At 39.0% G+C, this 17,313-nt stretch overlaps 1 protein-coding gene across 3 annotated transcripts in view; it reads left to right on the forward strand.

Annotated features, from left to right (window-relative positions):
- The first annotated feature begins 392 nt into the window (after window positions 1–392).
- Window positions 393–17,313, forward strand: part of VWA3A (von Willebrand factor A domain containing 3A) — a 37,598-nt gene continuing 20,677 nt past the window's right edge. For 2 of the 3 annotated variants that reach the window (XR_011849341.1, XM_072120557.1), the window contains exons 1-14: window positions 393–544; window positions 2,131–2,209; window positions 6,193–6,325; window positions 7,481–7,605; window positions 8,857–8,934; window positions 9,991–10,045; window positions 11,612–11,710; window positions 11,828–11,934; window positions 12,521–12,646; window positions 14,884–14,983; window positions 15,420–15,485; window positions 15,599–15,730; window positions 16,533–16,671; window positions 17,054–17,157. Coding sequence is in view for 2 of the 3 variants with exons in the window: in XM_072120557.1 (XP_071976658.1) it covers window positions 2,133–2,209; window positions 6,193–6,325; window positions 7,481–7,605; window positions 8,857–8,934; window positions 9,991–10,045; window positions 11,612–11,710; window positions 11,828–11,934; window positions 12,521–12,646; window positions 14,884–14,983; window positions 15,420–15,485; window positions 15,599–15,730; window positions 16,533–16,671; window positions 17,054–17,157 (1,341 nt within the window). In the remaining variant the exon portion in view is untranslated. The remainder of the gene's footprint in view (window positions 545–2,130; window positions 2,210–6,192; window positions 6,326–7,480; window positions 7,606–8,856; window positions 8,935–9,990; window positions 10,046–11,611; window positions 11,711–11,827; window positions 11,935–12,520; window positions 12,647–14,883; window positions 14,984–15,419; window positions 15,486–15,598; window positions 15,731–16,532; window positions 16,672–17,053; window positions 17,158–17,313) is intronic. The other variant, XM_072120558.1, reaches the window with a different exon arrangement.

Here is a 17,313-nt window from a genome sequence, read left to right on the forward strand (position 1 = left end):
ACATCTATCCCCATACTGTGGGTAGGGGGCAAGATCCCCCCATAGAGAAGACTGATGTGTTATATAAGATCCCTACATTAATAATCATTACTTATAGGGCCAGTTCTTTCTTTTTCATCACCTATTTTTGTCTTTTCCCCCATAGTTAGTGTACATCCACACTACCACAACGCCTCACAGCCGCACTGTCTGAGCTGTTACTAAGAGCACAACGCTCCTGCTCCTTTATAATCTGCCTGGAGACGGACTGTACCATCTCTCCTCACCAGATAAACTCTCTTCCGTGGCCTAAAAGGCATATTACAAAATAAATAATCTACCAGTCTACTGTAATAAATTATATTAACCAGGACTTTGCCCTTTATGAAGCATTTCTTACTATTATATGAGACAGCCCCCCCCCCTTTCTGCCGTCTATATGGTACGTACCGTCACTGTGGAGACGCGGTAACATCTCTGTTGCAGGAAGTTTGTCGGGTCTGATAAATTACTGGAGAGAGGGGAGAAGTCTATGGAGACTGTACTGGAGGACAACACTGTGCAGGTAATGGCTCTACAGTCCGACATGATTATCTGATTGGATTTACAGCTGTTTCTCTTGTATGGAATCTGCCTCAGAGAAAAGGTTGCGTTTTTCTGCCGATATCGACCAATCAGAGTAAATGTTTAATTTTCCCCATCAAGGTTAGTTTATGTAAGCTGAGCTCTGATTGGTGGTTTTGAGCATTCACTTTCCTCCCAGATTTCCATTTATGGGGCCCATCTATCTATTGTCCAATCTGTAACCCTTTACCAGCAAAGCCACTTTATAAGAGCAGCGGGGCTGGTCCCTAAAGTGGGACCCCAAAATAATAATAATAATTTATGTATATAGCGCCATTAAATTCAGAAGTGCTTAAGTAAAACTATTAAATAAAAAATAAAACTATTTTATCAACAATCACAGTCAGTAAGAGGCTCCTTTAGCCCTGAGCAATAATAACACTTTGCCTTATATAACTGTTTGTAAACTACAATCTGTAATATGGGAGTGTAGGAGAATTTTATAGGAGAGAGATGATAGGGAGATTGATAATAGAAAGATGATAAATTGAATGAATGAATAAATTGAATGAATGAATGAAAGATGATAAATTTATAGATAGATGATAGATTTATAGATGCAGAAATATAAAGTAGATTATATGTAGATATGAGATGATAGATATGAGATAGATAGATAGATAGATAGATAGATAGATACAGTAGAAGATAGATGGATAGATAAATAAATAGATAGATAGTAAATAGATAACAGATAGATGATAGATATATACACAGGAGATACATGATAAGCATCTTCACCCGGGAATTGAACTAAGTGGTATTAAAGGAGCCAACTAAAGTCCACATGCAGGGAGTTCCCAGTTTGCCTCCCCCTAACGCCGGCCCTAGACATATCGAGGGCTTGTTGTTTGCAGGACATAATGTATTTTGAAATGTCAGCCTTTAATGTTTCATATGATGTAAATGGAAACTTTTAGGGTGGAAGGAGCACATTGGCTTTTTATTTAATTTCACAACATTCAATTTAAATATTACAATTTAATATTTTATATGTTTCTAAATATTTTTCCCTTTTTTGGGGTATGGAAAGTTGATCAAAAAGTTCACAATCTGGCATTGTCATTTTTTTTAAATGTACATCTTGTGTCATAAATATTGGGATGTGTTTTTTTGGGGGGGGATTAGCAAAATTATTTTTTGTTGATTTTTTTTGTCTTTTGGTAGAATATGAAAGATTTTTCTTTCCTTTTTTTCAAATAAATAATAGTACACTTTTTTAAAACTTTTTTCATGTCTGATTTACTATACATTTATATTGTATATTTTATACTTGTATATTGTATTGTGTTTGTGACATCCTATTGGATGTAAGATGGAAAGCATAGAGTTTTTTACTAGGCCCCCAGCCACCAGGAAAAGTTTTCGGCCTTTTATGCCATCGCTGGAGACCAAATGAGTCTATTGAGGGATTTAACAACAAGGTGGTCCTGCAGTCTTGAAATCAATTGCATCCTATGGCATATCATGTGTGCCAGTCCTATGTACAGACACATAACTCTACGCTTTCTATCTTGTTCCTTACAGGTATGACCCAATGGATCCTCGCACAGACAACATGGCTTTTATTCTGGAGAATGAGCAGTTCTTCAAAACTTCGTAGTAAGTAAATTTCACTTATTATCTTTGTATTATTATCTTTACCAGGAATTTGAGTAATTTCCTCTGTGATATCATGATAAAACAATGGCATGGACAGGTAGATTTGGGAGGTTTTTTTTTTAATCACAGGGCCACATTATAAAATTGTAAAACCTAAATCGGTCACCAATAAAACAAAGAAGAACTCTAAATAAAAAATGATGAATCCTCTTTGTAGAAATCCTTATGTAATGTATTACTGTCTCAGTCCTGGGGACTAACATGGTGTGGTGGGGTTCCTTTTAGTTAATTTTTTAATCACAGGGCCACATTATAAAATTGTAAAACCTAAATCGGTCACCAATAAAACAAAGAAGAACTCTAAATAAAAAATGATGAATCCTCTTTGTAGAAATCCTTATGTAATGTATTACTGTCTCAGTCCTGGGGACTAACATGGTGTGGTGGGGTTCCTTTTAGTTAATTAGTCACCATGAAAATGCAAAAACAATTAAAATATTATAACATACTGCATTGCAGATAGGATACTATGTATAACATGCTGCCTGCACATAGGACACTATGTACAATCTCCTCAGCTCCTTCTGCTGTATAACATGCTGCCTGCAGATAGGACACTATGTACAATCTGCTCAGCTCTTTCTGCTGTATAACATGCCACTTCCAGGTAGGACATTATGTACAATCTGCTCGGCTCCTTCTGCTCTTTACCATGCTGCCTGCAGATAGGACACTATGTACAATCTGCTCAGCTCCCCCTGCTCTATAACCTGCTGCCTGCAGATAGGACAATGTAAATTTGCTTGCCTCCTTCTACACGATAATATGCTGCTTGGAAATAACATTGCATTTTCAGGGTGATAGTTTCACTTGAATGGAAATCACGTTTCAGACTGCCTCAGATTGCCAATAGACAATGCAATGCATCATAGCTGTGTAATTGAGAGGAGCTAAAGAGCGTCCAGGCAGATACTACAGAGTAGAATGAATAGCAGATAAGCTCTTCTCAGGATTACTCATAATAAATGTAATAAGTAAAATGTAATTAGAATTAACCCGGTGATAATCTGAATCCGCTCTTTCACCACGTGTGGCATAGACTTGTGCACATTTAGAAATCTGCCATCCTAAAGATTAGAGACAAGGACATCCTGACCTGAGGTTATTTTTACATCATGAAAGTAAAGTGCAGCTGATATATTGATCGGAGGTCGATACGCCCACAGGTCATTCATACTTGCAGGTTGTCATATTGAGCTGGATATTTCCAATGTGTGCTGGTAATAGGTGCTGTGCAATGTATTGGTCAGAGCTGTTATTATATTAATTATCTCAAAAACGAACGCGCTTTGATGGTTTTGTGGCACTTTAGCATTGGCTTATCTTCCAGCAGCCATAAGTCTAAATGCATAAAAAAAAGCTAAAATTGATACTAGCTGCAAATGTGGTGACAGATTCCCTTTAAGAAAGGCAGCAGAATTGTGTTGTTTATAAGGTAGGGCTCAGTAATTTGTAGTTCGGTGCAGGGGTATAATTAAAGACTCACAGGCCCCAGATCAAATTTTGAGTTTAGGGTCCCCATGTAATGTTTCCTATTGCCCATCAGTACCTTCAGCCAGGGTGTGGAGTCACAGACCATTTTGGTCAGAGTTTAATGGACCTGCTCTGACTCCAAAAATAAAAAATAAATTGTTAAATTAGTTCACTGCAGTATGTACTGAATATTTTTTCATCAGAATTTGGGTAAACAATGAACTGTCCTATAAATGTCTGTTGTATCCTGATCTAAGGATGTAGACTTTTAGTTGAGATGAGTGTAGTTGCACTTTTTGCTCATGCTCAGTATTGAAGCTTCTCCCCTACAGATCAGAGAGGAAGAAATGTCTGGATTTATATTAGATCTGCTAGAGCAGTGATGGCGAACCTTTTTGAGACCGAATGCCCAAACTACAACCCAACCCACTTATTTATATTGAAAGTGCCAACGTGGCAATTTAAGCAGTAACATGTCGCTACCTGTTTTGTCACGGTTTTAAATTGTATTGGCGTCCTAAAGGACAACAATGTAGTTGAAAGAAAGGGGAGAAATTCAGATTATCATTGTAGCTTCTTTCCAGGGTACCCTGAAGAGAAAGAATTGTGATGCCCATAGCAGGAGCTCCAATAATAACGCAGCCTTGTCTGCACCCCCTTGCTCCTCCTGTAGTCCTAGGCAGCTAACTATGTGTAGCTTTCAAATAGCCCTGATCACAGCACATCCTGGGTGGCCAAGGACTGCAGGAGGAGGCTTTGAGTCCTGTCTGGAAACTCTCAGCAGGGGTGATGGCCTGGGTGCCCACAAAGATTGCTCCGAGTGCCACCTCTGGCACCCGTGCCATAGGTTCGCCACCACTGTGCTAGAGTGATCAGGAAAACTGGATTAAGGCAATATTGTCCAGTGTATGTTCTCTCTGTGTACTGCTTTATGTTTTAGTTTGCTTTCCCTCTGAGTTTTTGTTTGTAGAGGTACACTGCTCTGATGGATTCTATATATCATACATAGAATATGAGGGGAAAACTGATTTTTGAACATCTCACATTTAGAAACATACACATGAACAAGTACTATAGGTATAGAAGCCAAGCCTTCATGTTATCTAGCACTGCTAGACTGTGCAGCATTATGATGTGAAACACTTACTGAGCTGTTCCCAGAGAAAAGCCTGATATTGAAAGTTCAGCCTTTCATCAAAACTGACTGTTCATGAGCCAATTCCTCTTTATCCGGAAATTGTTAGAGATGCTGCCTGTGTGGTTACTGCATTGCCACCAACCCAAGTCAGTGCAGAGAGGTTGTACTCTAGCCTTAAAATAATTAGGTCAGACTTCAGGTCATCTATAAAGGAGGATCTGATGGAGGTGCTGCTGTTTCTAAGGACAAATTCATAGACTCACAAAACAAATATTATTCAGTACATTTATGTTGGAAGCAGTTTTTTTTGCTACATAAGTTTTTTGCATAAGTCCAATTTATTCAAGTTATAGTTCTAATATTGTATTCCAATAAATATTTTTATCTATTACCTACCTAAGTAACTTTTATCATATTGATGGTACAATTTTAACTGCAAATTCATCACTTAAACAAAAATTCATCACTTCCCCATGTATGTGGGAGTCAGAGTTATGGAAATTGATGGGTCGGAGTTAGTGGGAGGTTAGGCTTACTGACTCTACAGCCCTCCTTTCAGCAACTCAGGGCCCATTGATACAGCACTCGCACCCAGCAATTCATTAACAGCATCTAAAAAAATAAGGGATACTGGCCAAATATTTTCACTCTCTCCCAAAAAAACCCAACCATGTATTTTGAAAACAGTATAATAATACAACATTTCAATGCAGCTTAGATACAGCAACTCATCTCTATGTAAAGGGCAGCTTAGGTACAGCACTGTGTAGATAGAGCAGCTCATCTCTATGTACAATGCAGTTTAGATACAGCAGCTCTATGCTAGGTGGTATCTTAGATACAGAAGCTCGGCACTATGTTTAGTAGACACTTCTTTTATATTGTATGGGTACCGGCTGTGATGCTCCAGTTATATCCACTGACATCTTCTTTCAATGTAGTATAAATGGAGGAAAAGGAGAATTCTGTAACTCTTACAGCTGCATATTTCTCTATAGACCTCACTATATGCTGACCTATTGCTTAATCTGACATGAAAATATTCTTTGTGGAAGGGAGACACATCTGTCAGTTTGAAGGATTTACGATACTGAAATTGCAAGACGTCAAAGGAGATCAAAGTGTGGCACCACATGTAGTACTTTTGGAAAAGCAGTGTACAGTATATGTGTTAAGCTTACGCATTAGGGCTCTAGTCACCCAGGAAGAGATATCAAATGGGGTGAACATCTGGGGAAAAATCTAAGTCATGCTATGTGTAGTTGTGTGAGAATAATATCAATAAATGTTTTCTACAATTTTGTCTTGTACTAAAGCCAAGAACCAGACGATGGTTTAGCATCTGTTCCCATTCGAGTGAGACCCTCCTGGCAAGATGTGAAAGTCGACAAGTTGAAAACTGACTACAGCGCACCAGCGACCCATGTTAATAAGACACAAGACCTGCAGGTAAATTTGGCAGCATGTTACAGAGCAGCAGGAGCTGAGCACATCGTACATAGAGGAGGAGGGGCTGAGCAGATTGTGCATAGTGTCCTATCTACCCATAGCATGTTATAGAGCATCAGGAGCTGAGCAAATTGTACACAGTATCCTATCTGCAGGCAGTATGTTATAGAGCAGCAGGAGGAGCTGATCAGATTGTACATAGTGTCCTATCTGCAGGCAGAATGTTATAGAGCAGGAGGAGCTGAGCAGATGTTAGATAGTGTCCTGTCTGCAGGCAGCATGTTATAGAGCAGGAGGAGCTGAGCAGATTGTACATAGTGTCCTATCTGCAGGCATCATGTTATGGAGCAGGAGATCTGTGTTTCAGTCAGTATCAGTAGAATAACTCAGTTTTTGCACTTCTTGAATATTATGTAATTTCTATAAATTGAGGTTTTTGTACTGAATAACATTCCGGTGTTGACTTAACTGTATATGACTATTGTGTTTTGAGGTTATCACCATTTATATAGGATTGCGTGTTCTTCCCTTCAGATTTTGTAAAAAAAACCCTGATCTTTGTCTTAGTTCATATTTCCTTTTTTAATATTGTTAAAACTGAGACAGCTTTTACATGTTTCAGGTAGATGTAATATGAAAAACCACTTAGTTTCTTTGACATTTTTGGGTCAAAATATAAAGAAAGAAAAAAGAAGTGAGATTCTTCACCAGTCTCTGTGAATAAACGCATGAGAAGGAGTGTGCTGCCACCTAGTGATGTAATTGAAGTATGGCATGTCTGCAGTTCTTTATAAGGGAATACTGGGGCACATTTACTAATGGCTGTGCACCAATGGCTGAGCAGGGAGCGCTAGATTCATGAAAAAACACTCGCCAGAAATCCTGGCGCCCCCTGCACTATACACAGGCAACTGCATTCAGTGCTGTTTACACTGTTCTTAGTAAATGTATCCAATTCAGAGACAGAATTATAACACATTTGATCATTTAAAAATATTAAAACTATCTAAAACAAAAAAAGCTTTACGATTAGATTATACCATGTTGTGATCTATTTTATTAAGACTAGACCCAAATACATAAGCAGTGTCAGTCTCTCTCTGCTCTACATACAATTCCTTCTTCACTTACCTTTCTACATCTACTTATCTGCAGAGATTTTCAGCAACAGAGAATGGCCTGAATGATAGACAATGCTCTGAAGAATGGGTTCTCCACCATGGCATCGACACCTGGCACCTCAGCATCCAAGATCTACTAAAACTGGGGAACATTGTCATGTAAGTCATGTGATGCACCCACACCTATTAATGACCTATACCAGTGATGGCAAACCTTTTAGGGACCGAGTGCCCAAACTGCAACCCCGAAGCCCCCTCATTTATTGGGAGGTGCCAACCAAAAATAAAGCAGTAACTTATTGCTCCCTGTTCTTCAACAACATTCAATCATACTGGCCTCCTGAGGACAGCAACATTGTAGAAAGAAAAGATGGGAAATTTGCACCATTTTAGCTTCTTTCCAGTGTTCCTCTGTACACAGAGAATCATGGGGCCAGCAGGAGGTCCTCCAAAGATAATTTGCCCCTGTCTGCAGTTTCCCCTCTTTCTACAGTCCCATGTAGCCAAGTACGTATCACTTTAAAATATCACTGAAAGCAGCATCTTTTAGGTTATTTGGAACTACAAGAAAATTCAGCAGGAGTTCTGTCTGGTGTGCTGGGGCAATGGCCCGGGTGCCCACAGAAAGAGCTCGGAGTGCCGCCTCTGGCACCCGTGCCATGGGTTCGCCACCACTGACCTATACTAATGTTAGGGCATTCATAGTTTGAGCATATAAATCCCCTTTAATATGACTGATCAAAGCCTTGCTGTATGTAAAATCACCATATTAAAGGACATCTACCACCAGGATGAAGAACTGAAAGCAAATAAGTTTGAGGGGCTCCAGGCTGCACAGGTGTAAATGAAGCCTGGAGCCCCGCAGGCTCATTTGCATAGTGTCTTTCATCCTGGTGGTCGATGTCCTTTAAAAATGGTTAAGGAACCTTACAATAAGGGACATGTATACACTAGTCCACATAAAAAAAAATGAATGCATGTCTAATCAGATCCACTATTTCAGACATTCGAGGGGAAATAGGGTGCATAATAATGTATCTGAGGCTGAACAGTTTTGTCCTCCATATTGTACAGTATATCACTGGCCAAAATGCACACAGTCATATCCATGAGGGTCAATCTAGTCCTGGGGGATCTCTATACACTACAGTTGTTCTGATACTGTGATCAGTATAAAGGCTTTAGTGTGAACATTCATGTAATTGTTATTGCTGAATGAAATGCTAAATACAAATAAATTAGAATGATATAAAACCACAGCATAACATTTATTTTATTAGGTTTTTTTTCTGCCATTCTCTTTTGTGCTACAGATTAACCATTTAATGAATGTTTCTGAGATATTTCAACAGATATGTGTTCATAATAACATAATAATTTTTTATACAAAAAATATCGCTTTTTCTATAGGAAACCATCAAAAAATGCTTCCAAGCAAATTGAACTACCCGCAGAGACTGTAAATGAATTTGAACAGAAAATACAGGAGTAAGTCGAAATTTTTCTAATTTAATGTTTCTAGTTGGATGTTTTGTTGAATGCTTGATTTATTTTAAATGTATTACTTATTGGAGACCTGTCCCATTGAAAATGTGCAACTTTTACACATCTAACACCAGCAAATAGGGCACTGCAGTTTCTTTAGATCCTCTCGCTTTATAACATGCTGCCTGTAGATAGGATGCTATGCACAATTCGTTCTGCTCCTGCTGCTCTATAACATGATCCCTGCAGATATATCACTATGTACGAACTGCTCAGCTCATCCTGCTCTATAACATGCTACCTGTAGATACAATTTGTTCTGCTCTATAACATGATCCTTGCTGATCGGTGGGGGTCACAGTGATGAAACACATATCACTAAAACGGGGGGAGGTCTGATGTACCCTTCGGACCCCTCGTCACTCCCTGAGGTGAGCGGAGCAGCCAGTCACGCATGGTTAGACTGCCTCGTTCATCTCTTTGGAGCTGACAAGCTCAGCAATCTCCGTGAGCTCCATAGAGATTTACAATGCAGTCTGACCAGGGGTTTGACGGGGGTACATCGGACACCCCATTTTTGTGTGAAAACCCCTTTTAAGTTATACTCACCACTCACTTCCCGACTGACAGCTTTTATTAATCTGCAAACTAAAGATCATTTGGTTGTATTTATTGTGTAATCTCTTGTGATAATTCACCTCTTCTTACCTCCTGGTAACTACCATACTCGTACTTCTGCAGAAGCTCTGAATCTACTTTTATTGGCTATTGTAGGTAATAAGCCAATCATTATTGCTGCAGGGCCTGTTTACATGCTCAGTCTTTGCCGAAAAACCAGGAGTGGATTGAAAACACTTAGTTTTGGCTTCAAAAATTGCATTAAAAAAACCGAATGTGAAAACACAGACATAACATAGAGATAACATTGACTCATCTGCACTGGACCAATGTACCTTTCAATAAATCCTACTAAAATCACCACTTGCTTCATTATTAATTTGGTTGTGTCCATGCTGATGACCTATCATAATATTTTGTATCCTGTTTATTGTGTTTTAGGGCAATTGATTACTTTCATCAAAGAATCCAATGGTTGATGGAAGGAAGCAGGAAGGTAATACAGAAAATATCACCCCGCTGTGATAGTGACACAACACAGATGGCAATATACGATATGAAGAGACCTTTATCTTCAGGAGGAGAGATTTCTTAATAACTTAAAGGAGTTGGCCACTTTATCTCATGTTTTTTTTGTAATGTAATAGGCAAGATATACATTTATTAAAGGTTCTGCACCACACTCTTGATATGTAAAGTGAAGCCTCCTGTATTTTACCTCATCATTCTGACATTCCTGACCATAAAATGGCTGCAAATGGAGGGTCATGTGATCTCTAACTGTCCATGAGCAATCACCCTGCTAGCACCCTAATCTTATATTCCCGAATACCATCACAAGGCCCTGGCAGGGTGATTGCTCATGGACAGATAAGAGCACATGACCCTCCATCTGTTGCCATTTTATGGACAGGAATGTCTGGCTGATGAGGTAAAAGACAGGAGGCTTCACTTTACATATCAAGAAAGAGGAGCAGAACTATTACTAGATGTATAAAGGTAAATTACCTAATATCCTGCCTCTACATTTATGCACACATTACAAAAAAACATGAGGTTAAGGGGCAAACCGCTTTAAAGGGAATCTACTACCTCCGGTAAGTATTACAATCTGCTGGCAGCAAATAGTAATGCAATGCACTGTGGTTTCCCACATTCTTTTATTATATCTGTCCATTGTGTGGTTTTTGAGTAATTCCTATTGTAATCTGTATGCTGATGGTGATGATTGGTGTACCCGGAGGAGCATGGGTGGACATTAGAAGATGAAGGAAGTGATTTTGATGAAAATAAAAGTGCTTTGGGTGCTGAGGAAGAAGCTACCTCATTAGCATACAGAATTATCTGTGAATATCTTGGAAACAACAAAATGACTGAAACAATAGCAGTATGTTGTAAATCACAGTGCACATCACTACAACACTCTGCCAAAAGATTATAACCTTTGGTGGAGGCAGCAGACTACCTTTAAAGTTGCCGCCCCTTTTTTTAGTGTTAAAGGGGTTTAATGGTATTTCTTTAGGCAACGAATGCCAGGATACAAGCTTGAGCTTACATCTATCAGAGAACCCAATAATCCAAGTTCCCTTTCCAATCTTTTCTACATATAACAGACGGTGAGGTGGGATGAAAGCTGAGTTTCTGCAATAAACAGAAATAGGTGATTTCTAGTGGTTTTTGTAATACAACATAGATAGGATCAATATAAAGGAGGCGTTAAAGGGCAAGATTTTTTGTATTATTTGTGCATTTTTTGTATGTAGTGTTCCTTTAACATTCTTTGGCTTGTTAATGGATCTGTCTACATTATGTATGAAACAAGAGAACAGTAGGCGAGGTTGTGACACACATCTTCAGGACCCTCATCTAATCAAAGTGAATTTGGAAGTTGAAGAAAAGATTTCAAAGTCTAGTTTCTAGCCAAGAGGTTTTTCTAACACCTTCAGAATATTTGAAGATCACTCAAAATTGAAATATTGACAAATGAAACTATAGTATTATTTATCAGCTTTGCTGCGTTATACGACTCATTTATTATTCATATTTATATAATAATTTGCAGATGTTTGGCATTATCCCAGGGAAAACCGTCGGTCTGCTGATAGATTCATCTCACCTAAACTGCGGCCCTAGAAGAATGGATTTCCTGAGAGGCCTCTTGGTAATAAATTATATGATTGGAATGATGAATATTATAATATGATTACTTATAATAGAATAAGATATGTAGTTATTATGTGTGTGTGTTTTGTTGGGTGATGCATTGTCTGTCATTTAGTGTCTTGTAGATGAGCAGCTTTGCTACAAAGAGAAGGTTTTTCTCATGTCATTTGGAACTGATGTCTCTTTTCCATGGGGATATCCAAAAGATATTAACATGCAGGTGTAAGTATATTTTAATTCACAGGCCCTCTAGAGTCCCTCACAATTTATATTTGTAAAGAGCTAAGGAATTTGTTGGCACCTTATAAATAAAAATTATTATTATTATTATATTTGTCTCCTCTTTTGCTTGTTTCATAGACCGTATTAGGCTGCATTCACACCAATGTATGGGGGACCTATATACGTCCGACGTATATACGTCACCCATACACTTCTATGGCCTCACGGCGCCGTACAGGAGCGGTGCAGTGCAGCACAAGTCCGGCACCATACCGTTCTGTAGCCCGTAGCAAGATAGGACATGTCCTATCTTTCTACGTGATACGGCGCTGTGTGCTGTGTATTCCTATGGAGAGGGGCGGGGGTGAGCTGCGCTCATGCCCTGCTCCTCTCCCCGGCGCCGATGTATGCCCGCCGTACTACATGCATGCATCTTGTTAATGTAGCCTTAGACTCAGGATTATAAATGTTTGTCAGCTCTCCACTCAACATTCTTGTTTCCCCCAAGAATTCTCCTTTAAGACACTTTCTTCTTTGACAATTCCATAATATGACAGCAGAATATTTTTTCTGTTCCCTTCTATAGATTACATGAAGCAAGGCAGTGGATTCAAGAGATGCAGCCTCGAGGGGGCTGTAACTTACTTCTAGCGCTGCGGAAAGCTCTACAGATTCAGGACCTGGATAGTCTTGTGATCATTGTTAGTAACAGGTAATGCTACAGAATACATTCTATAACACTAGGGAACATTCATTCTGGTCCCTTAAAAGTTGGAACTGTTTTTAAGTATGTTTGGGGGCCTGATTCTGGAAATGACCTCTCAGTTCTACTTTTGGAGAACTGTCCAACCTTACAAAGTATTCGCTGCTCAAACTAGTGGTCACTCAATATTGTACTAAAGAAATTTTGGAAAGGAATGTGATATTTTGTGGCTGTAGACCAGAGATTTTCTGGTCGCTGAAACCTTGTTTCTGTGATTTTCTGGGTTCTCTTGGACATTCATGCTGGATGCTCCAGCAGTAATCAGCCATAAGAGCAGAATTTGATGGCACTATATAAATAAAGATTACTATTATTATAAGAGCCATAGTCATGAGAGCAAGGTACTCGTTGCATCGACATCTATTTATTTCATTAATTATCTGCCTCTTTTTTTAAAATACATTATATTTCACATCGACCCCAATATTGGGTGTCTTATTTTTCACACTGTACAAATTTTTACAAATCTTTAACATCACATATTTCCTCTAATATTTAAAGGGCTTTTCCCACGATCCACGGAATGGGGCCTAACTTGTTGATCAGTGTGAGTCTCATTGATCCCCACAGATTGCGAAAATGAGGGGTCCGATGGGATCCAAGTACCTTCGTCGGACCCCTCGTCACTCCGTCAGACTTCTGCATGACCGTTCTGCTCCGTTAATCTCTATGGAGCTGATGTAAATTGTTGAGTGCCACGCACTGAGACCCCCTATCCCTTGGATAGGGCATAACTTATGTTCGTGGGAAAACCCCTTTAAGAGAAAAAAAATCCCTTTTTTCTAATACTGGCTATAGATGGATTGCCCATCATGCAAGTTAGAAGTTTAATAAATATATTCTTGCTTCACACTTCCTAACCACTCCAAATGCCCAGTCTTCCTCACTATGTTCATAATTTGTAAATACTATAGAAAATCTCCTGCCCAATATCTTCAACACTGCCCTGATATCCCTCAGTAACATAGTAATATATTATATAGTAACTTAGTAATATAAGTCGCTGTTCTTTCATGTAAATATAATCCCATTGACAAGGGGGTGAACTAAACTTTCCTCCGCCTCACGGTCCACTAATACCTCACTAATTAACCCATTGGGCCACAAACCTACCCAGTGTTATATATTCAGATGTATCAAACCTTTTTAGAGTAGAATTTAGTGGTAGTGTAAACCAAACTTTAAAAACATAATTATTGGTTTGGTTTTTCTTTGTATATACAATGGCTGGAAACATCAGCAATCTTTTATCCATGACTAAATTAACACATAAAGGGACTCTGCCTGTATCTGGTTCTGTAGATCATAGAACCACAAGCCTAATGTGATCTGGAAGATGAGAGCCTTTCCTGTAATATGATAACAGGACCTTGCATCTAGTTACTATAAAGCCAATGATATGGCAATCTACAGTGACGCTCGCTCTCCAACCCTTAACAGGGACTCATCTCAGGAAAAAATTTGGCTCTTCCTTGCTCATTATCACATGACTTTGGCTACATCTACACGAAGACAGGCACACGTCTGGCGCCATGGAAAGGAGGAGGGATGACTGCCTCCATAGAAATGTACAGCGTACGAGCCGTAACACGGGGAAAGATAGGACATGTCCTATCTTTTTCCCGTGCACAGAGCGGTACGTGCGGTACCATATCGCTCCGTGTGGTCATTGCTGTCTAAGGTGGATGTATGAGCCACAAGCTTGCGGCCGTGTGAATGTAGCCTTTGCATGTGATTGTGCACTGTGATAAGTGAATGTTATAGATTTTACATAAAAGAGGGAATCTAGAAAGGACATTTCATACTCTCCCTGAGGGACCTAGTTATACAATCAGGTAAAAGCTGGAGTCCCTTTAAGCTGGAAATTAATGTAATGGTGCCCATAGTCTACTACTGCCTATAGAGCGATGGGTGAGGCTCTTGTTGTGTCCAGTTGTCTTACAGTCACAAATCATTGAGGAGCAGAGAGGATTTGGCCAATATCTTTTTGCATGTTCTTAGTTCTTTTAATGTACACTTGCATTTATATATATCATTGCTTATTCTGCTTTTTATTACATTTTCGTTGTACCTCTGAGCTAGATAACCCTTAATGTTTGACTGTAATTTGCATACTCTAGATATTAGTTATAGTTATTGTGCATTTAATCCCATATACAGTACATGTTATATGTTTTTGTTTCTAGCCCTGACCAGACATCTGATGTCCTGTCTGACTACCTTCTGCAGTGCACTCTGGGGAAAAATCTTAAAATCCACATAGTTGCATTCGATAGCTTTGGGCAGGTAATCTAGTATTACACACATGTGTATATTGTGTGAAATAGATTGTTATCAGGGGAGTAACTAGGAGAGGCAGGGCCAATAGCAGACTTCTGAATGGGGCCCCTTCCTCCTTAACAAATTTCCATATTTATATACTCACACATGTGAGTTACAATCACACATAGTATATACATACAACAAATATATATATATGTACATACAGCATATACACATCACATATACACACATACATCTAAGACACACAGACATACAACACCACACACACACATACAGCATATTCACACCCAATACCCTAGATGCCGGGGCCCCCTGACACTGTGGGCCCCATAGCAGCTACTATGGCTGCTACCCCTGTAGTTATGCCCCTATTGTAATCAAGTGTCAACTGCAAACCCCTTCTGAACGACCTATACATTACATGGTTATTTCTCTGCAGGCTGACTTACAACTCCTGGCTGATGCAGTGGGCGCACGCTTCCATTGCTTTTCCTCATGGAAAGAGGTAAATTATACATCAGATTTAGATCCCAGTGATACATTCATTGCCACTGTAACCTTCATTTATCTAAAAAAAAACAGTCAATGATAATATAAGGTTTATGTTTCCTAAAACAGGATGAGATTTATGCAAGCACTGATATTAAATTAGTATTCAGAGAGGTGCAGAAAGCAATAGACATCTTGAACAAGATCAAGGAACTGCGGCAAGGAAAACTGGATGACACGTGTATCAGTATAATACAGAAGGTGAGACTATAATAACTTATTACTCACGTCATTGTCACATACATTCACATTACACCCTGGAAAAACAAGGGACAGTCTCTTCCTGTTTTTTGTAAGTTCACTTATTCCCTATCTAAAGTATTTGGGTTTAAAAGTAATCTGTCACCAGGGACCTCATTTTCACTAGAGACAGGTTACAGATATACACAATATAATTGTGTGTTATAACTTATCTTGCACCGTGCCAAAATCCTCTGTGTAGTCCCAGGGGTTGGGCTTTGGTCTGGATGCATTTCAAGAAACAACATGTGACATCAGCTCCTTCCTCCTGATCCTTAACAAAGATCACAGCCTGGTGAGATGACATCAGTGGGAGAGTCTGAAGTACTCTGGGAGGGCATTACCAGAGCCCCTCTGTGCTTTAGATTCATAGTTACATTGTGCAGCAGCTGGTTTCCCCCTCCATCCTGCTGAGAGGGGGCACTGCTCGTGCACAGTGTAATAACCTGTGAAGTTGCAGCATGGAGCGGATTTGGTAAAACCATCAAGAGCCCTTCTGGCTCATAAATAAATGTAAAAACTGATTTTAGAAGGAAGGAGGCCATGTATAACAAATATAAGAAGATTACCACAGTCCCAGTGCTTGTATCTATGAGTAATGTCCCTGGTTTATCATGATGGATTTTAATGGTAGATTTCCTTTAATCACCGCATATCAATATGCAAAATCCATGTGCTTAAACATTTGGGGAGAATTTACTAATAATGGGATTTTTACTGTGTCTTTATTATTCAATTATTAATACATTATATTTTTTCATAGATATCATCTGAGGTTGCCAAAATACCAACCTCTGCGTTTCTTCCAAAACCCCCCAATCACACTGCACCGCTGCATATAGACATTCCCAATTTTTCACCCAGAACATCCACTGAATGGCTCAAGAAAAATGGACTGAGAGGTAAGAAGTTATGTGAATAGAGATTTTCCTTAAAAAAATTTAAAAAATTATACATTTTTTTAATGACCGAAAGGTCCAAAATATCCTGAAATATTTTTTTACATATAAGAGGTTAATCTACATCTTTTTTTGTAGAAAGATTTGCGGAACTTGCCTTGACAGACATACCTAAAGGCCAACACAGGATAAATGTTCTGTACCTGCATCATTTATTCTCAGCATGGCAAAAATCCCTCTGTCATTTTGTATAATGAATTTTCCAAATTTTAAGTATTTCTGGGATTGGTCATTGTGTTTTGTTAGGAGAGGGCAGCATTGCTTCAAACCTCCAGACTTCAATATGCAGGAAATAATAAATCTAATTATCACATTTTGTCTCTAGCCAAAAAGATGACCCTCTATCAAATACTCGCTCCCAATGCGTATTCCACATTGGAGGAATTTGTGCCCATACTTCAAAAAACGGTCTCGTCTACACTTCTTGAGGTAAGATGCCTTCTTTATACATGGATATCTTATCAAATGTGTAAGATGTATTTGTGTTAGAAAGTATCATATTAGAGAGCTGAGGTGTATGCTCAGCCAGTGCTCCATTCACACCTGTTATTTTAAAGGGAACCTGTTATCAGAAAGGTCATTTTT

This window comes from Engystomops pustulosus, chromosome 8 (assembly GCF_040894005.1).
Source record: "Engystomops pustulosus chromosome 8, aEngPut4.maternal, whole genome shotgun sequence".
Taxonomy (NCBI): domain Eukaryota; kingdom Metazoa; phylum Chordata; class Amphibia; order Anura; family Leptodactylidae; genus Engystomops; species Engystomops pustulosus.